Below are 20,732 nucleotides of genomic sequence, written 5' to 3' on the forward strand. Positions count from 1 at the left end.
CCTGCCGCCTCTGCCGCTCCTGGGGCGGCATCCCTGCCCTCTGCCTGCACCGCTGCACTGGGGCCCCAGTGCCCTGTGCCCCAGCAAAGGCCGCGTGTGACCAGGGAAGGGACGCGGTGGCTTCTTTTTAAGGCACCCTCCTCTTCTTCCATTGCACTGGCTGGAAATTGGGGACGTGAGATCTGGAGCAGAGCTGGAAATGGAGCAAACGCGGTGTCCCCCCCCTCCCCAAGGCAATGCCAGCAGCAAAACCCCCCGAGACCCTTTTGTCCGAGCAAGCCGAGGTGAGATGGAAGGGAAGGATGGCACGGGGTGACCCGCAGGAGGTGGGGGGGGTCAAGTCTGGACCCTCATGTCCCAAAGCGGAAGGTGAAGCCCCCTTTTTTCCTGTTGTAGCCGTTGAGCTCCTCAGCCAGGTTCCCCAGCGTGCTGCTGCGCTTCTCCCCTCCCGCCGGCAGCAGCTCGGAGCCCCCCTGCCTGCCCAGCCGCTGCCCGCTGCCCTCCTTGCCGTAGCCCCGCAGCTCCCGGGCGATGCTCAGCAGCGCGCTCAGCTCCTCGCTGCGCCGCCGCTTCCCTCCTGCCCTCCAGCAGCCACCGGAGTCCGCCGCCGCCGCTTGCCAGTTGGACTTGAGCGGGGTCCCTTCCCCGGGGTCTCCCGGCTCCTGCCGCTCGCTGGCAGGGAAGCAGGCCCCCAGGCTCAGGAGGAAGAGGCAGGACAGCGAGTAGGGTGCTCTCATCTGGGGGAAGGTGGAGGAAGGGAAAGATGTGTCGGTAAACCGCAGAGCATCCTCGGGCGGCGGCTGACGGATGTGTGGCTGCGGAAGGGCTGCCCTCGGCTCGCAGGCGTTCCCCGTCCCTGCTGCAGCACCCACAAACCAGCCCTGTGCCCCCCCCCGCACCCTGCGAGAAAGCCCCTCCGGCGCCCACCGCTCCTCCCGCGGCCTCCACGCCGGCGCCCGGCTGCAGCGGGGGTGCCGGGGGGCTCCCAGCTCGCTCGGCCTCTCCCCTGTCCCCTCCAGACCTGCTCCTGTTCATCTTCAGCAGCTCCGTGCTCACAAATTACAGCCTCACAGCTACTCCCCTCGTTCAGAGCCAAGAGCTGGGCTCGGTTCAGGCGGGGGTGGCCAAGTGGGCTATTAGCCAGGTGGGCTATTAGCCGGGTGGGCTGGTGGGCTCCGGAGCCGCCCGCTCCTCTTAGAGACGCTGCGAGGAGGACTTGAGTGCATTCACCTGATCCGGTCTCACCTTCCCCAGGGCAGGTCCGACCTGCAGAGCCTGGCTAACGCGAGGGCGGAGGAAGGTGCCCGACATCCTTCGGCTTTGTGGGGCTCGGAGGTGCCCCGCCGGCAGCAGGGTCGGCCGAGCAGAGCGGGAGGGAGCGTGGTCCTGGGCCGCGTGCGGCAATGCCGCAGGCACCCGGGGTGACCTTGAGCGTGGGCAGAGCTGCTCTGCCTCCCCTTCCTCCTCCCGCGAAGGCTCACAAAGGGGAATTTTTTTTTTTTGTATTATTATTATTTTTTGCTGGAGGTGTTGCCTTAAAAGTCACTGCTGGCGATGGCGGCCAGGCTGTCTGCCCCATTCTTGCGGGGCGGGGGGGCTGCTGAGGGGTCTCCTCGCTCCTGCGCCGGACCCAGCTGAGCCCACGCCGCTGCCTGCCGGACCCAGCACCCCCCCGCCCGGGGGCTTCGCTCTGGGGTGCTCCCTGCCTTGTTCGCACCTTGCCGCTCTTCTGCGCTCTCCCCTTTTGCCACCAGCTGCAGCGTGGGGCCAAATCGCCGGGTGCAGCCAGAGTGGGGGGGGGGCAGGAATCAGTGCTGGGGTGCCGGGGGGGCCGGTGGGTGCCCTGCCTGGCCCTGCCCGTCGCCCCCAGCTGCCTCCCACCAGCCTTTCCCTCCTCGCCGGCTGCGCTGCCCATCGAGGCGAGGGTGCAGAGCAGGCACGCGGGGAAAGACAGACAGACAGACAGCCGACGGCCACTCACCTCTCCGTCCCGAGTGCTGCCCCGGTGCCGCCTGCCCTGGCCCTGCTCCGCGCCGCCCTGTGCCCAGACTGAGCTGGCCAGCCCGCCTTACCTGCCATTAAATACCCGCCGGCGCTAATTGCCATGTCACCCCTGGAGCGCGTGGCCGCTGGCAGGGCTGTGGCTGCACGAGCAGAGGCTGCGTCCCGGCGGGGAGGGGGCCGGAGAGGGGGCCGGGGGCTGGCCCAGCAGCCACAATGGGAGCGCGGCACCACCGCTGATTAACGCGCCTCCTTCATTTGCTGCCTCGTTTGGAGGAGAGGCTGGGTGGGCGCCGCGCCGGAGCTGGCCTCGAGTCGCTGGCAGCTGGTGGGGATGCTGGTGGGGATGCTGGCGGGAGGGAGGGTCTCATCCAGGGGCGCGAGTGTCCCCCACCCCCTTGGTGGGTGCATACTCGTGTCCGGCTGTTGGGGTCCCAGACGTACGTGCACATGTGGCGGGTGCGCAGGCACCGGCAGAGACCCCGGTACCCCCAAACCCACTCGGGGCTTGGTCCCGCATGGACAAGCCGGAGTGCTTCCCCCATCCTTGGCCAGTGCACGCAGCCACCGGTGCTGAAGAGTGGTCCCCAATGCCTGACACCCAGCCGTCCCCTGCCGGGCCCCTCTTGCCCTGGGTGTGGGGTGGGCAGCACCCCGCTGCTCAGCAGGATGGGGCCGGGGGCACCACTCGCTGCTGTCCCCATCAGCACGGGCAGCCGGGAGCGGGTCCCCTGGGCACCGAGACCTGCCACCACCCTCTGTCCTGCCCCCAGGGCCACCCCGAGGTCCCACAGTGCCGGGGTTTGGGCTGCAGCCCCTGGAGCCCTGGGAAGCCTCCGCTGCCCCGTCCCTGTCCCGCCGGGTCTCCCTGGTAGTTTTGCAGAGCGGTTTGGGCAAGCCCAGCCTGCCGTGGGCCAGTTCCCGGGGATGCCATGCCGTGAGCCCGGCGCGGGGAAGGAACCGTCACCCACAGCACGACGGGAGTTATGGTAATCTGGTGCCATTCCCTTTGTCATCCCCATGGCAGGTTCCTCCGGTGATGTCCCTGCACCGCACCACAGGCACGGCCGCTGAGACGCCAGCTAACGATGAGTTCTTTATTAAGGAGTTGAGAAAGTCCACATGTACAGTGTTGGACACCACGCACACACGACCTAGACTTCACGGCACTGCTACACACCACGACCCGGCCCAGGGCTTCGCCTGGAAGGTAGGTGGCCATGTCCCGGACCCCCGGCCGCTCCTGCCCACCCCTCTCCAGGGAGGTGTCACCACAGATGGGTTTAGCCTAATCCGGGGCTGCGGAGCGACGCGTGCGCTCTCGGGAATAATCCTGGGAAATCCTGCGTCTCGGCGTGGATTAAATACCTCTGGCACAAGTCAAAACAAAGTCGTTAGGGAGTCCTGGGTGACACGGGCAGTTACACAAGGGTGTGCTACCGACAAACCGCACGTACAACGTCCCCTTCCCGGCACAGAAAAACACCGGTGGAGGGGCCCAGGGAGGGGACGAGCCCTCCCGCCCAGGGCACGTGGCTCCGTGTGCCGCCTTGTCCTGACAGCAAGCGCTAGAGAAGCCAGCTACAGCTAATCCACTGGAACAGATGAGCAAAAGTAAAGATGGGCATTGCGCTCCCCGCCTGTGCCGGGACCCCGTCCAGAGGGGTCCGGCGGGGCGCAGGAAGCCCCTCGGAAGCTGCCGGGGGCTCCTCCTCTCATACTGGCTGGGAAAAGCCACCACCAAGCTCCCCCAAAATCCCACCACTGGAGGAAGCCAGCCCGGCCGGCTGCCCTGGGCAGGGTTGGGGAGGATAGAGTCGGTGCTTCTGCTCGGAGCTCATCCTCACCCGAGGGCTCTGAGGAACATCTCTGGCAGACGGGAAAGCTGCAGTGATCCTCGATGCATTGTTTGTCCCCATTTCCCCGGCAGGACAGACAGACAGGGACTTGTCCGGCACACGAAAAAGCTCATCCAGCACAGGGTCCGAGGTGAGGAAGGTTTAAAAAAAAAGGACAAGCACCCAGGGAAGCACAAATCTGCCACAGGCGGGAAGATGAGCCTTTGGTCTCCCGGGGCCTTAAGCCCCGCTGGAATCGGGGGTGGCGGGAGCTTTCCTCCCCTCCTCGGGCAGTCTGTCCATCCGACGGTGTCTGTCAGGGCCGGGGCCCGGCGCGGGGGCTCTGCTCCACGTTGCTGCTGCAGCACTGGCAGAAAATCATGTAAAGGGTGGCGGGGTCCCAGCTGTCCCCCTCCCCTCCCTGGTCCCACACAGCCCACTCAGGCTTGCTTTTTGTTTGTTCGTTTGTTTTGGACGAAAAAGCCCCCATTTGAGTCCTTCCAGGGAGTCACCCCACACCCCGTGGCAGCTCCTCCTGGGGTCAGCCGGCACGAGGCATCGCCTCCCGCCCCGTTATCAGGGCCCTGCAGATGCTAAGCCCCACTCAGGGCTTCTTTTTTTGCAAAACCTTAATGGGATTTGAAGAAATGAAAGGCTTTGAATATCTGCAGGTGCCGAGCCAGAGCGCGGCTCATCCTGGGTGAAAATGAACGCGGGTCCCCGGGCTACGAGCGAGCGGAGGGGGATCGCGCGGGGGCACGTGGGCATGCTGTCCAACGTCAAGGGTTTCGGGAAAGGTCACAGCTTTTGGATGGCAAAAGTCTGACATGAGTCTGAGCAGGTCTGGTTGGGAGGGAGAAGCTGTGAGAGGCAGGCAGAGCCGTGCCGGGAACGAGCCTTTCTCCTCGCCACGCTCCCTGTTTCCTCAGCACTGCCGAAACAGCTCCGTGCCACACTCGGGTCTGGGTGTGCATCCTTGCAGCACCGCGTTGGCTTGTTTTGGGGTGCCCCAACCCCCCAGGAGGCTCCAGGAGCCAGGACGGGGACAACAGGGACAAAGGAGTTCACAGTTGTCCCTTTCCATCTGCATTGCTCTTGCAGGGGGAGCAGCGAGCACTTTGCAGACCGGAGAAGGAATCGCTGGCACGGTCAGGCGTTTGCTGGGGCTGCAACCTAGCCGAGCCCTCCCCGTCCCCATAGCACCGTGGGGTGAGCCAGAGCCGTGGAGCAGCAGCCCCATCCCTGTCCCGGGGGCTCTGCGGGGCTCAGGGGCTCCCCAGGACGAGCGTCTGCCGGTCCCTCGCCGGCTCGGCCAGGCCACTGCCGGCCGGCTGTGCCCAAAGTGGAGATGAGCAGAGGCGCCCAGCCTGCCCGGGCTGCTGCATCCCTCCCTCCCTCCCTCCCTCCCTCCCTCCAGGCAGCCCTTTCCCTGCCTTGCCGAAGCCCGCTGGGCACCGCTCCCCAAATCCCTGCATCCCGCTGCAGCCGGGAGCACCAGCTGTGGGTCACGCTCTGGCCAGGAGACCCGTTTTGGCCGCAGGGGAGCCATGGCAGTAGGAAGCAAAGGTGCAGTGATGTCCGTGGGTGCCTGGGAGCTAAAGCCATCCTTGCCAGGGGCAGACGCTCCCCAGGGACCCCTTGAAGATGGGGCAGCCCTTGGGGAGGATGGGGAGGATGGCAGCCGGGGGGAAGGGGCTGCGGGGTGGTGGGAAAGGGCAGGGGGCTGGGCAGAGGGTGGGGGGCTCGTGCCATCCAGCTAATTCTCCTCCCGGACAGGCCGGATCTTCATCTCCGTGAACTTGAGGGAGTACTGCCAGCCGGTCCAGGAGGACCACTCGATGCCGTCGGCGTAGGAGCTGTGATGGCCCTTGAGGTACTGCCCGTTGAGGTTGGAGGTGTGGCAGTTGCGGTACCACCAGGCGCCGTGGTAGAAAGCCGCGCAGTTGTTCTCCGAGTGGTCGTTGTCCAGGTCCTTGGTGGTGAACTTCATCCCGTTGTGCTTCAGGAAGGAGTCACCTGCCGGGGGGGGAAGAAGCCATGATGGGCCCTTCCTGCCCCTCACCCTGCCCTCAGGCTCTCTCCTGCCCCGGGGGACTCCCCGTGGCACCCCAGTGGGGCACCTTCGGTGATGTACAGGGTGTTTGGGGTCACCGACCCTGCAAATACCCAACTGCAGCCCCTCTCCTGCCTTCAGCTCCCCACGGCTGCAGGGACGCAGCCACCAGCGCTGGAGGAGACTGCCAACACCCCAGTGAGGGGGCGAGGGGGCAGCAGACCCACTCGCCCCAAGGGACCACGCGCGTTCCCCTGCCCCGCTGCCCTACCTGCTGTCCCCGAATAGTCGGCGATGGAGACGGGGTACCCGTCCTCCTCGGGGTCGACGGAGAAGAGCCCCACGCCGAAGCTGCCGTAGTGGGCGAAGGCGGTGCCATTGTCGAAGTCCTCCAGGTCGATGCGGAGCTCGTAGCTGCCCTGCACCGTCAGCACGTGGATGCGCTTCAGCCCTGCGGCGGAGGGAGTCGGTGAGTGTGGGGACCCCGGCGGGGACAGGGGTGGCTGGGGGTCCCTGGGGAGGGGGTGCGGGGTGGGATGGGGAGCAGTTCCCACCCTCCAGCCCTCGATCTGTTACTGCAGCACAGCCAAGGGGATGTGCTCCGCTCGCGGGCAAACAGCCCCATTGCTTCCCTGCCCCTGTGCAGCCACCCGGTCCCCTCCCCGCCTCTCCGGGACATCATTCCTAAGACGTGAGTGCCGGCCAGGGGGGTCTCCGTGTCCCTTCCTTTGCAAAGGAAACCCCAGATCCCCCCTGGGGGGTTCCCCAGGCTTTGCCAGCCCACCCAGGAGCGGGCACTGCCAGCCCCACGCACCTAACCAGTGCTCTCCCGTCAGCTTCCCGAAGCCATCCCGGTAGGCTTCCCAGCCGCGGAAAAAGTTCACGGAGCCGTCCTCCCGCCGCTGAAACACCTGGGGAGGGAGACATGGGGCATCAGTCATGGGGCTGCTCCACACCTACACACCCCAAACAACCCCCCCTGCTCCCCACCGTGCTGCCCCCCCCCCCTGCCGCTGCCTCATTAGTCATGGGCACAAATTAAACCCTTTCAAATCAGTAATTACGTAGGGATGCTGGTGATCAGGTCCCCAGCGAAATGCTAGATCAAGCTCCCGAGGGCGGATAAGTCGGTTCCAGACTTCCCCGGATCCTCCGCCTGGAAAGGGGAGCAGAGCTCGGGAAACCCGTGGTGTGTTCCTGCGGGAAGGTGGCCGGTGCCCCCCGGGAGGGGTGGGCACCCCACACCCGGCTCCAGGCTGTGGGCAGGGACCAGCCTGGGCTCTGCCGCTGCAGGCGGGAGCGGAGGGATGGATGGATGGACGGTGTGACTTGAGGTTTGTCCCCGCAGCACGTGCTGCCCGGGCCAGTCCAAGCCATCCTGCAAATCATAGAATGGTTTGGGTTGGAAGGGACCTTGAAGATCATCCAGTTTCACCCCCCCTGCCCTGGGCAGGGACACCTCCCCCCAGCCCAGGTTGCTCCAAGCCCCGTCCAACCTGGCCTTGGACACCTCCAGGGATGGGGCAGCCACAGCGTCTCTGGGCACCCTGCGCCAGGGGCTCACCGCCCTCAACATGAATTTCTTCCTTATATGTAACATAACATAATATAATCTGTATCTAATCTAAATCTACATTAACAGTGGGATGCTCGGTGCCCTGTAGAACTCCCAGGTCCTCGCTCTCTCCTGGGCAGCCTCCCCATTATCAGGCATCGTTCCTGTAACAGCCTCAGTCTCCCAGAGAAATTAACTGTGGGGCACGGACCGCCCCGACTCCCGCAGAGCCCCCAGATTCCAGCCAGATCCCCGGCGCTCAGCGTGGCTTTTCTCAGAGCCTTTCCCTTTTCCTCTCCCATCTGCTCATCGGCATGTCATGCCCCGTGCGTTCCATCCCCTTTTATCCGTAGTTTCGGGTTTGATTTATTGACAACGATCCAGAAAACGCTGCTCTGTGTCCGACCATTTGAACTTAATTAAGCCTTCAGCCCTGGATTAATTGCATTAAACTTGGCTGAGCCAGCCTGCCCGATTGCCACCGAGCACCGCGCTCCTGTGCCTGTGGCGGGGGGGACTCAGTGATTTAGGAGCAGCCGCCCCACGCGCCGGCAGCCAAGGGGCCGGAGCACCCTGTCTTTGGGGCTGGGCTGTGCCGCTGAGCCCGTTCACCCCAATTCCAGCATCCCAGGCTCGGGCGATGCTGCCGTGCCCCCGTGACGGCCGGGAAGCTGCCGTGCGTCGCTCCGCCGCAGGGATGCTCCTTCGCAGCCTCCCCCGGCTGCTCCCACCCGTTCATCCCGGCACGCGGAGGAGACGCAGCTCAGGAGCGTCACGCTGATTCACCCTTCACCAGACGGGCACTTTTGGGGCCGGGGATGCCCGATGCGGGCTCCGGTGTGCGCCCCTCAGCACGGCACAGCTCTGATCCTGCTGTACTTACCTTCTAGAATTAGAGCCTTAATTTTTATCCCCGCGTTGAGCACTTGAGAAGCTGCGGTTAAGCCCCTTTAAAGGGGCTTTCTTCAGGCTTGCTGGGAGAGGGGGATGGCGTGGCTGGACAGGGGCCCGAAGCTGATTTTCCCTGGACAAAGTCGGCTCCGGCGCTGCCGGGCGTGGAAGGCGGCAGAGGCAGCACCGATGCTCCCTCTTAATCGGCTTTGACCCACGGTTGTAAATAGGCCAATTGCCTGAGCGGTGCCCGGGGACGCATGTGGGGCACGTCTCCGTTGGCTGAGCCTCGGCACGACTTGGCAATCACCCCGGGTCCCGGAGGAGCCCTCGGTGCCCCGCTGCCCAGCCGGCTCGGCCCCAGGGGGCTGGAAACAGGGTCGGAAGGGCTGGTGGGTGCTGGAGGTCTTGTGTCCTCCTCGGTCCCCATCCTCATCATCTTACGTGCACAGTCCCTTGTCGTGCTGCACTCGTGCAGGCAGGGACACGGGAGCATCCTCCTCGCCCCTGGCACCAGGATGCTGCCCGCGCCGGGATGCTGCCCGCACGGGTGACCGGCAGCCTCGCCGCGCGCTCCCAGCCCTGCCTCGCTGCTCTTTTCCTCCTCATCAAATATGCATCACCCCCTCTTAAGCAAAAAGGATTTCCTTCCCTTCTTTAAAGGCAAGGCTGAAATATTTATCTCCCCCGCTCTCTGCCTCCCCCAGTCGCGCTGAGCTCGCAGGGCAGGGACAGGATCCTGCAAAGGCACCAACCCACAAAAATGGGTTAAAACCAGAGAAAAGCGGGAGCCCCAGCCCGTGCCTGCCGTGGCGTTGGCGGCGAGGGAGGGCTCTGCTCCATCTCCCCACAGCCCTCACCAAACCCCCAACGGGCTCCAAACCCCACCACAGCCACAGCCTGGGGAGATGCTCGGCCATCACTTTTCTGACACCGCAGTGCTCAAGATCCTGGTCGAGTTTTCGGCAGCCGTGGCACGACCCCCACAGCCCCGGCGCCCACAGCGCTCCTCTGAGCCCCCATCACAGCGGGGAGACCCTCTTTGGGTTCAGCCACGGAGAAGACAAACTGGGCGCATCGCTTGAGTGGGTCTCTGGGAAGCGCCAGTCCCGCGTGACAGCCTGCAAACACCGCAGCCGGCAGTGCTTTTGCCTGTCCCCACCAGCAGAAGTGTCTCGTCCCCATTCGTGGCAACACATAAATCACATCTTTTGGAAACAGCACATGTTTCCCCAGGCTCATCTCGCTCGCTGCCTTTGGCTTGCCCCAGCCCACGTGTAAATGCATCGGTGTCTGCTCAAACTCCCCTCCCCCCCCAGCCCACTCTGGGACCCCTCCGGTGGGTGATGCGCAGCCTGGGCGTCATCCCCATGAGCATCCCTGGCGCGGCAGGTGCCCGTGAAGCTGAAAGCTGTCACTTAACATCACCACAGCCCTTGTCCTGCCAGCACAGCCTTTTCTTCCACATCCTTCGCCTTTCCCACCACTTCCCAACGCATAGAAAATGACGCTGATGCAGCCAGAGCCATCGTGGCACCGTTGCTTATGGGGCCGAGATGCTGATCCCGGGGGGCTTTGCCCCAACTGGGCAGCAGTGGATGCTCAGGGGCACTGGGACGAAAGCAGGGTGTTTGCAAAGACTTCGCAAGACAACAGCATGTGAAGAGGCAACTTTTTCAGGCCTCCCGGCATGTCAAGCCTCCCCCCCCCTCCGTCACCCCGTTATTACTTTAATAAAGTGCGGGAGGTGAGTGTCAAAGGGGGAGTAGGGGTCAGGTTGGGCAATTACACGGCTGCAGCCCGGCGCTGCCGCGAGGCTCGGCTCAGCCCGGGGGAGTCACTGCAATTAAAGTCGGCGCTGAGCGCAGGACGCGGATGCTCCCGTTGGCACCGGTGGGCACCGACCCAGACCCACATCCCAGCTGGCTGCAAACGTGGCCGCGCTGCTGGCGGGCAGGACGGAGGTGGGGGACAAAACAGACTGGGGGGATGTGCCGGGGGCTCCCCAGCTCTTCCTTCCCACATTTCTTCACCTTCGTGTCACCCTGCCCTGCGCGGACGCCGACGCTGGCTGCCCTCTCTGCCAGATTTCTGCTTTTCGACTATGCAAAAGAGGCAGCGGACAGCCCCAGAGCTGCGATTGCGCGCACAGCGCGGGGGCCTCCGGCTGTCCCGGGCTGGACGTGGCCGTCGCGGGGAGGAGAGGCGTCGGGCCGGCGAGGGCTGTGCCTTGCTCAGCCTGCCCAAGGAAGGGGATGGGGGCGACCAGGGACCCTGCCTCTGGCAAGGGGACAGGGTGACACCGCAGATCACGGCACGGGGACGGGGAAGTGCTGAGCGGCACCCGGTGAGCAAGCCTGGCCGGGCTTCTCCCCGGCGGGGCATCGAGGTGGCTCTTCCCTCTGCCTCGCTCCCCGCTCTAAGCTGCCCGTGCAGGCGAAGGCTTAGCTCAGCAGCTCCCAAGCTCCCAAGTCAAAATTGATTCAGCTGCTGCCATCACTTCCACCCACCCACCCACATGCAAATAAGCCCAAATGTCAGGAGTAATCACTCCAGAGGAGGAGGGGGAGGAGGGGAGGGAAATTTCCCAGGCTCTGCACCACCATGCCCAGCTGTGCCATGGCTTACCTGGAGCCCCAAGGACACCCCCCAGCTCCAAGGACATCCCCCAGCCCCACGGGAGATGGCTGGGACATCCCCCAGCCCCACGGGAGATGGCTGAGACACCCCCTGCACCCCGAGGGACTGGAGGTACGTTTGGGAGCCCACACTGCAGAGCAGCCCCACGGAACGGGAGCCCGGGGCGAGCACCCTCGGCCCCGCTCTGGATGCACCCATCTCCGGACCGCCGGGATTCGGCACCTGGTTTGGCTCCTCTGCCCGGGTCAAGGCAGGGCAGAGCCCCGGGGCCGCAGGCAGTGCTGTGCCAGCCCCGCTGCCGGATCCCCACGGTGCTGCCGGGTGTAAAATCATTTGCTTCGCCCCCTCCCCGGCCCAGCCTGAGCCCTCCCGGCTGCAGCAGCTTTAAATAAGCCTCTGTGTGTCTCGCTAATCACCTTGGGCTGCTCTTCAGGCAGCGCTCGAGCACGGCTGGGGCCGTGCAGGCTGTGCACGAGGTTTGCGAGGACCCTCCTCACCCTGGGGAGCAAGCGGGGACCCCCTTTTCCCTCTGTGAGCCCCCCCCAGGAGCTGGGGTCCCGGGGCCGCACTGTGCCTCAGTTTCCCCACTGGGGCTGCTGGTACCGCCCTGTGCATGACAAGTTTCTCCTGCTCCGGGTGGGCTCTGGGCAGACCGAGGCCGAAGGCTCATCAGCCCCCCAAGGGCAGGGGGGCTAAGCTCCCTCCTGGCACTGCTCAAAGCTGCTTAGGGGAATCAGATCGTGGGGATTTGTTTCCTAGAGCACCCAGCTGGAGGGGCGCTGGCCGGCTCGGCTCACCCAGGGTGGCCTCAGGGGAGAGCTGCCTGCCCCCACGTGCCAGTGAGCCCCCCGCCACCTCCCCGGGGACCCCTCACTGCCCTGCTGGCACCCGGGGCCTTGTCCTCCTGGGTTGGGACCGCTCTCACCCAAGGGGACCCCAGGGCGAGAGGGGTGTCTGGGCTTGGGGCTGCCGGTGCCATGTCCTCCCTCCTCCCTGCCCCCATTACTGTGATTATGGGGCTGTTGCAGCCGCCACGGCAAAGCGAATCGGACAGGGCGGCCGGGGAGCGAGTGAATCAGCACGGCATCGGAGGCGCCCCAGGCACCCTCCTGTTAGACAAGTTGAAACGTGCAGGGTTTGGGGTCCGTCCTGAGCCCCAGCCCCAGCTCACCGGGACTACCAGGACGGGGCAAAGCACAGCCATTTGCCCCATGGCACAACCGCAGCTATGCCGTGCCCTAGCCGGGCACCAGCCCCGCTGAGAAGGACACACTCCAGCCATGGCATCCAACTCCCCACCTGAAGCCGCCCTCCAGCTCCAGCCAAGCTCCCCAAGCCCGGGGCAGGGTGGCCGGGCTCCGGCACAGGGCTCACGCCGGCAGCACCGGGCAGCTCTGCTGATGCCACTGGCACGGGTAACACGGACAAGCCCGTTTGCTTGCTTCCCTGCAGGACTGGGCACCCCGTGCACCGCCAGACCCCATTAGCATTTATCCCCCATCCCAATGACACATCCAAGCGCCGAGAGCGACATCTCCCACCCCTGACACCCCAGCGCGGGGACAGCCCGTGGCCGGCGGTGGCATCACCCAGTGGCCCCCAGCATGGCAGCAGCTCACCGTCCAGCCGCCCCCGTCGGTCGTCATGTCACAGTAGACCTGGAAGCCAGAAGGATAGTGCGTGGGGAAGATGGAGTAAATCCCATCCTCTTGCTGTCCGCTCACATAGATGTCAAAGCAGTCTCGGGGCCGGGAGCCTGCAGCGTGGCATTGGGATGGGGTGGGACGAGAGGAAAGCTGGTTAATTAATGATCTAATTTAATGTCTTGCCATTTCTTTCAGGCTCTCAACCTTGCTGCCAGCTCTAGTTGGCGGCGCGGTGCTGCCTTGCTCTTTCCTTCTTTTCCCCTCCGATGCTCAGGGCGAGCGGTGCCCGGGGGCCGGGGCAGCCGGCGGGGACCGACCCCACGTCCCCCTGGGATGGCAAGGGCAGGCTGGGACCCAGCTGGGGAGGAGGGAGCCGATGTCTGGAGGCAGCTGCAGGCAGAGTGTGGGCAAGTGCTCGCAGCCCCGGGACAGCCTTACTCAGCTTCATCTTAACCAAATGATGACGAATGTGACTGTTTATTCCGAGTCCCGTGCGGCGCTGCCCTCTGCGCCCGAATGGAGGCGAACGGCCGCTTCTTGCTTTGCTTTCGCCCCAGCTGTGTCGGGACGGGGGGACGGGAGGGTCTGCAGGGGGGTGAAGTGCCTTTGTGCTGGCTTTGCAGGCTGGTTTATGGACATTTAGGGGCCACGGGGTGAGAAACACCCCTTCTAGGACACAACTTCCCATCTCCCTCCTGCTCCATCTCCCCCACCTTCTCGCCACCCCCCTCTCTGTATTAAATCCCTTCTCCGGGCTGGTTTCTCCCATCTTGGGTGGTTTTCTCCCTCCTTCTTCTTAGGCAGAGACCTGCCAAGAGCAGCCCCAGGTGGACCCCTCTCCCCAGGGACCGACGGGGACCGTCTCACCGTTGGAGCAGCCCCGGGGCCGCGCTCCCCGGGGCGGTGCTCGCTGCAGGTCAGCCTTGAGCCGGGGCCGGGCACCGCCACGTTCCTTCTGCAGCGTGTCAAGGACGTCGCTGACAGAGCTCACCAGCCGAGCCATGTTGGTCTGGCTCTCCGAGAGCAGCTGTGGGCAGGGGGCACATGGAGGGGACAAGGTTAAACATGGTTAAACCCCTTCCACCCCCCAGCCCCTTGACCGCCCCGCCGTGAGGATGCTCTGCCTGTTCCCACGGCTCCCCAGGTGTCTGCAAGCAGCAACCCTGGGTACGGGCTGGTGGGGACCAGATGGGGACATAAAAGCCACAGCAGATCCCATATGGCATTTCTGCTGCTTTTTGTCCAGGGCTCAGGGTCCAGATAGCACCTATTGAGAAATCCCCGAACTTGGGTGGTGCGCCGGTGCCGCCACCCCGTGGGATAAAGAGCATCTCTGGGCGAGGGATGGGATCGCGGAGGCGGCAGGAATAGCTGTGTCCTGAGACAGCCACCGGCTCTCCGCTGTCCCCTGAGGTGACCCAGGCCAGGCGAGTGACATGGGGTGGCCGCGGCAGAGCAGCAGGATGGGGAGCAAAGCACAGCAGCGGGGATCGAGCAGCTCTGGCCAGAGGAAGATGAGGACCAGGAGGGCCGGGCACGGAGCCGAGCATCCAGCTGTGCCCTGGGTCTTGCTACGACACACGGCAGACCCCCGGTGTACCCAGGTAAGCATTTCAACACAGCTCATCGGCTGGGAAATTTTGGGGACTGTAAATACAGGGGGCTGACTGCTGCACGAACCGCCCTTGGGATGGTCCTGTGCTGTGCTCAGCTCTGCTCGGAGTCCCCAAACTGGACCCGGAGCTGGAAAACCTGCAACGAGGGAGGCTGCACACCCGGCTCGCTGGCACCGGGGCAGTTTGGCAGCGAGAAGCAGACGGCTGACGAGCTGGAGCTGAAGTTGTGCTTCCTAACTTGCAATTCCCAAGCGCCTGCTTTTAAACCTCAGCTCCTTCTGCTGGAGGTCTTCCCTGGACACCATGGGCGCTGCAAGCAGTCACGTCCACGGGGGGGACACCGGGATGGGGGGGATGTGTCCCCAAGGAACACCGTGCAGCACTGCCAGCCCTGGCTCACCTGGATGAGCCTGCCCTGCTCTCCCTGCAGGGCGCTGAGCTCCTGCCCCATGGCGCTGTGTCCCTTCTTGAGGCCGTCGCAGTCGGCGCGCAGCTGCACGGCGTGCGTCAGCAGCTTGGCCACCTCGTCTGCCACCGTGACCAGCAGGGCTTTCTGCTGGCTCTTGGTGGCCTTGGCCTCGGCGTCGTGGTCGGTGACAGCGCGCAGCAGGGAGGTCTGCAGCCCCTCCAGGCGCCCGAAGGTGCCCGTCGCGTCGGGGCAGTTGGGGTCGATGAAGATGTTGATGCGGGAGCTGTCGGCTTTCTCGATGGTGACCAGCGCGTTGGCTTCCTCAGGGTTGGTGCTGATGACGGGGGGCGACTCGGTGACGGGCGTGTGGTAGTGGTTCATGAAGAGGATGGCCCCCGTGACTGTCACCGCCAGGAGGACGGCCACCGAGAGCAGGACAGTGCACAAGATGTACCCGCAGCTCATCCTCTGCAGATGGAGAGATGGACACCATCAGGACCAATCTGGACGGACCCATCCCGCTCCCCTTCACCCGAGAGGTGGGTTCAAACCCTCACGAGCTTTGGGGGGGTCCAGCAACGAGGGAAGCGATGTTGGACACGGGGGTGGTGGCAGTGGAGGGGATGCAGGGACCCCGGGGACCTCCGCGGTTCTGCCAGGGACGCAGAGGCCACGGGCGAGCGCTCGGTGAGCAAAGCAGCTAAACCCGCCTGGGAGCCGCAGGTATGAAATAATAAAGAGAGCGAACGCGCGGCGGCCGCCTGCTCCCGCTGACATGTTTTATTTAGGGCGGTGATACTCAGCCGGAGCAGCCCCAGCTCCCTGGGAGGGGCGTGCAGGGCTCCCTGCTGCCCTGGGCACAAATACGGGGAGAAAAGAGGGGGCAAAAAGGGACATCCCCTGTGTCCCCCAGAGCTGGGACTGTGAGGACAGCAGGGAGGCGAGGGAAGGCAGGGGCTGTCCCCAGCAGCAAGGGGAGGCTGTGGGTGGATGCTGGGGCCACGTCGCCCTGAGCATCGTCGGGACCTGCTCTGCACGGGGCATCTGCCAGCTGCGGGGGGCCATGTGTCCCTGTCCCCCTTGCGCCCTCGCTGCCTGCTGGAGGGGAGCAGAGTGGCTCCCAAAGCCCTCAGACTTGTCCCAGAGCCTCCTGGTGAGGGGGAGTCACTGTGGGAAAATTTTCGGACCCCCTGAGCCCCTCCAGCAGCTCCGTTGGCTCAACTCGCGGGAGCTGCTCCGTGCGCGCCAAAAGCCTTTTCTCCTTGCAAAGCGTGAAGTGCCAACGCCGTCAGCGTGGACGGAGCAAGCTGCCACCCAGCCCCATCAGCCCCCCCGTGCCCCCCCCTCGCCACCTCCCCTTCTCATTACACCTGCAGGACAGAGGCTGTGATTTTCCCCTGACCCCAGCCACGGCTGTCACAAGGAATTGCAGGGCTGCCGGAAAACTGCAGATTCGGAGAGACAAAGACTACTTTCCCCAGAAACGAGGGGAAAATTGCTGCATCTGCAAAGATTTCCCAGGCCCTGTCCCCTCCTGTGCACATCTATCTGGAGTGACACCTTCCTTCAAGCACCCTTCATTTCATTCACGCTCCCGCAACCATTTGCATTAAGGTGACCCCAGCTGCGGCAGGGCCGGCTGGCCGGGGGGACACGGATGCCCCATTAGCCACAGGGGATGCTCCGGGTTTCTTCCCCAGCCCGCGGAGTGAGGCTGGAGATGCAAACGGCGCTGGGCTGAACGGGAATCCTCCCTGTGGGGACCTCCGTAACGAGGGAGCCCCAGGCTCAGCCCCTCAACGTGCATTAAAAGGAGACGTCAAAGGCAATAAGGGGAGTTTTCAGCAAGCAGAGGGTCGAGTTTGCCCTGTGTTTGTAGACACGGAGCCCCGGCTCGGGGGCACCCAGGAGCAGCAGGACGGTGGCAGACGGAGGTAGGAGATGCCCATCGCTGACACCCTCATGTGGACACCCAGTACCTGGGCTCGACCCAGCACCCTGCGAGTGGAGAAGTGACAGGAGGGATGGCTGCTGACCGGAGGCCAGCGTCAAGTGGTTTGGGATCTGCAGGGTGAGCAGGGACCGTGCCCCCGTGGCTGTCCTGGCTATCGCAGCACCTTCAGCTCCCCAGCTCCGCGCCCTCCTGTCCCACGTGCTGCTGCTCCCCACCGTACTGACATCCCCAGCTCGAAACGTGCCTGCCAGGACACGCAGGTGGGCTGCAACGGCCGAGGGACCCGTCTAAGCATTAGGGGTTTCAGGAACAGAGTCATGCACGGCCAGTGCTCCGTTTCCCACAGCCACACAAATCCCAACTGGGCTTTAACACACCAAAATCCCGCAGCTCTGCCTGGGGGCCACATCCAGCCGTTTTCCAGCCTTCGAGCCCCAGCATCGCTGCCCTCCTGCCAGCGCCAGGAACCGGGGCAGGAACCGGGCGCCGATCCCCTTCGCGAGTGACCCCCTCTGCTCGTGACCGCGACATCCCGAGCGGTAGCAGCTTTACGAGTCCCACGGCATGTTGCTGGCAGGTTGTGTTACCTGGCAACCTGCAGTGGGGAGAGGAGGGAAACGCTCAGCCAGCGGCACCAGCAACGCTCCAAACTGGGGTGTGGGTCCCCCCGAATGCCCCCAGCGCAGCAGCATGGCCACTGCTTGCCCAGCTCCTGGCATGGGGCCCTGCAGATGCCTCTGCCACTCGCTCCCGTCCCACCATGGCCATGACCCTCATGGTTCCAGGGCTTTCTGCCCTCCACTCCATGGTTTTGGGCTCCTGGATCTTCTTGCCAAGGCTCTCAGGCAGCTGCAGGACATCTCCCCGTTGACCATGAGGCAGCTGCCCTGGTTATTGATGTCCTGTTGGGGACATCCATCAGGCTGGAGGTCCTGATGTCTCCAAACCACTCCTTCCTAAGGAGAAGAGAAGCTGCAAGGCTGGGAGGTGCTCGGGACGAGTGGAGCTTCACTTGCAAACCTCCTCTCGAGCTGGGGAGAGCGCCCCAGGCAGGAACTGGGGCACTGTTGCCTCCCGGGTCCAAAGCTGAGCCGGGCTCACCGTACCCTGCGCTGGCTTGGGTAGCAGCTCTCTGCTTGGCCACCGTGTCCCATGGGGGCTGGGTCCTTGGTGCCCCAGGCACGCCACGTGAGCAGCCCGTGGGCTGCCTTGCACCCTGGGGCTGTGGGTCCCTGCAGCCCCTGTGCCCGTTGTCCCCCTCCAAGCGCCCCCGGACAGGCTGTGCTGGAGGTGGGAGACAGCAGCTCCAGCACATGCAGCCTGCGGGGAGGGCAGGACGCGAGCCAGCCTGTCCCCGGGGCAGCCGGAGCAGAGCCGGAGGTGGGCTGGCCCCCAGGGAGCACGGACGGGCAGCAGCGGTGGAGGAGGCTGAGCTCCGCTGCGGGAGATGCTCTTTGAGGAGAAGGTGCCCTTTGCTCCTGCCAAAACTGCTGCTCTTTGCCGGCTCGCCAGGCAAGCTCTGTGGGGCGGGACGGTGGGCAGCGATCGTGGGCAGCGATCTCTACCCCTGAGCTGTACCCTCAGCCGGGTACAGACCAGGACCCCGCTTGTGCTTCTGAAGCAGGCGGACGCTGTGGTTTGCATCGCCCAGGCTCAGCTGCTGGGGCAAACTTTAGCCCGGGTACCCCCACCTTAGTGCTGGGGTCCACACAGCCCTGAAGGAGCCCCAGGACAGCAACACCCCCCCGACCCCAAGCCATTACCCGCTCCAGAGCTGCTCAAGCAGCTCCGTTTGCATCCCAGCCGCTCGCCCTGCGCTGCTCCGCTGCCCCTGTCCCTCTCCATCCTCCCTGCCGGTCCAGCTCTGCTGCTGCTCAGCTTTGCGCAGGGCTGCAGCCCCCGTCCCTGCCGGCCCCAGGGCAGTGGCCGTACCCCAGCCCGCCCCCCCTGCACCCCGCTGCTCCCCGCACCCTCCCGGAGCCTAACGCCGCACTTCGCTCGCTCCCCGCAGGCAAGGAGGCAGATGAACTGAATCCCGCTCCCGTTACCTGCTCTCCTCCGTCACCCAAAGCCCGCCTGCTCCCGCTCCTCCGGCACCGCGCGCTTTGCGGATGGGGGAGAGGAGAAGAGAGAGCTGGTGAGAGCAGCGGAGCCGGGGCCGTGGGTGAGCACGCAGGTGGGCTGGGATGCTGACGGGAGCTGGGAGCCCAGCACCAGCGGCACAGCAAACTCGGTGCCTCCTTTGCAAACTGCTCAGTCCCTTGTGTGGAGGGGCTCTGCCGGCAAGGGGAGAGGGGTTTGTCTCTCTTAGAGGGGTCTGGGGCAGCCCCTCTCCAGCAAGGCGTGGGAGCCGTTCTGCATGGATGGGCTGACCAGGGAGAAGAGGGCTCGGAGAAGGGTGTGCAGAAGGGGGAAATCAGGCAGAAGTCCCTTTCCTGCATCGCTGTGGGTGGATGGGGGACAGGGAAGAGGCAAACCTGGGGGCAAGTGAGTCTCACAGCCGTGGCCGGGATGTGGAGGGAAGGCAGGCACCGCCGGCTCCTTCCCTTGACCCGCAGGCTCCATCGGACACCCGCTTTCCCCCCAGCTCTTCCATGGCACGCTTGCCCAATTCTCCGCATCCCTTCCCTTCCCTTCCCTTCCCTTCCCTTCCCTTCCCTTCCCTTCCCTTCCCTTCCCACCCTGCCTGCACCCAGAGCGCACCGCTGTGCGGCCGGGGCACACGGCTGTCCTGCCTGCGCTCTGGGTGCCATGTCCTGCCCTGCCTGCACCCTGGGTGCCATGCCATGCCCTGCCTGCGCTCTGGGTGCCATGTCCTGCCCTGCCTGCACCCTGGGTGCCATGCCTGTGCCTCCCTACCTGCTCGGGCACCCTCGGCAGCCGGAGGCCGGGCAGCCGTCCGCCGCCTGCACGCCGGGCTGGAGGAGCTGGCACACGTGCAGCGGGCTGTGCAAACAGGCTCTGGCACGTGCCGGGTCCCCCGCGCCTCGCCGCAACGCCGGCTTCTCCCCCCAAAAAACAGGGGTGCTCCTGGAGGTTAAAGCGAGGGCCAGGCGGCCGGGGGTCCCCGAAGCAGGAGGGATGGCTCCGGCTGCAGCAGGGAGCCAAGAGGCAAAATCCCCTGTATGGGGTTATTTAAGCAGTTTAAACTGTGCAGCGATGCAGGGGAGGTGTGTGGGGCAGCCCCGGAGCATCGCTCACTGCCCGGCCGAGGGGCAGCCCCGGCGCTGGGGGCTGAGGGGACATTGGCTGCAAATAAACGAACTCAATAATTGAGGTGGGGGTGAGGGGAGGCAGCCCCGGCGGGGGGGGGGGGAGGGGGCAGCTCACCCCGCCGGGCTGCACCAGGGGAAAAGCTCTCTGGGGGGAACGATGAGAGGCTTCGGGACCCCCGGGCCCGCCTCTGCCCCGCTGCCCCCCGTTGCCCCCTCCCCACCCAAATCCCCCCCGCTCCGTACCTGCGATTTCTCCTGCTGCCCGTCCTCAAGTTGCGAGGCTCCTCCCATGGTTTTCCAGCGCTCGTTCCCCATCGCGCCGCCAACTTCCAGCTCAAGTGCCCACAACCTTCTTCTCCCCCCCCTCCCCCCTCCCTCCTCCTCCTCCTCCTCCCAGACCCCCTCCCCGGCAGCGCAGCCCCCGGCCCGCCCGCGATGCCCGGCTGGTCGCGGCGGGAGGACGGGCGGCGGCGGCGGCGGCGGCGGCGGCGGCGGAGGAGGAGGAGGAGGAGGAGGAGGGAGGGAGGAAGAGAAGGGAGGGAGGACACGGGCACGGACACGGGGGTGGATCTTCCCTCCCCGCCCGCCCCGCTCCCCCCCCTCCCCGGGGGCTCCCCCGGCCCCGCTCCGGGGACACCGCCCGGCGATGCCCCGGGGACTCTCCCCCGGTCCCCCCAGCACTGCCCTTCGCCACCCCTCCGGTCTCCCCAGTACTGCCTTGTGCCCCCCCGGCCGCCCCAGCGGCTCCGGAGTCATTCCGGATCCGCGCCCCCCCTCTCCCGCGCCTGGGCTCCGCAGCTGCCCAGATGTGGCATCACAGCTGGAGGAGCAGCAGCAGGTAAGGCAGGGGTTGGTGCCAGCGGATCCAGGGGTGTTCCAGGGGACCGGGGGGGGACGGGTGGGGGGCTCACCCC

At 65.3% G+C, this 20,732-nt stretch overlaps 2 protein-coding genes across 2 annotated transcripts; both read right to left on the bottom strand.

The window, feature by feature from the left end:
• Positions 1 to 350: 350 nt before the first annotated feature.
• QRFP (pyroglutamylated RFamide peptide) lies at positions 351 to 737 on the bottom strand (the record flags this gene model as incomplete). The annotated part of the gene is made up of 1 exon (XM_082492560.1): positions 351 to 737. The coding sequence occupies one exon, from the start codon at positions 735 to 737 to the stop codon at positions 351 to 353; it is 387 nt and encodes a 128-aa protein (XP_082348686.1).
• A 4,858-nt stretch (positions 738 to 5,595) lies between these two features.
• Positions 5,596 to 20,133, bottom strand: FIBCD1 (fibrinogen C domain containing 1; the record flags this gene model as incomplete). Its single annotated transcript, XM_082492656.1, has 7 exons — positions 5,596 to 5,855; positions 6,164 to 6,343; positions 6,707 to 6,803; positions 12,598 to 12,734; positions 13,492 to 13,651; positions 14,641 to 15,117; positions 20,062 to 20,133. 7 exons carry the CDS (start codon positions 20,131 to 20,133, stop codon positions 5,596 to 5,598), a joined length of 1,383 nt encoding a protein of 460 aa, XP_082348782.1.
• Between the last annotated feature and the right edge of the window lie 599 nt (positions 20,134 to 20,732).

This window comes from Vanellus vanellus (assembly GCF_965231255.1).
Source record: "Vanellus vanellus genome assembly, chromosome: 18".
NCBI classification, from domain to species: Eukaryota; Metazoa; Chordata; class Aves; order Charadriiformes; family Charadriidae; genus Vanellus; species Vanellus vanellus.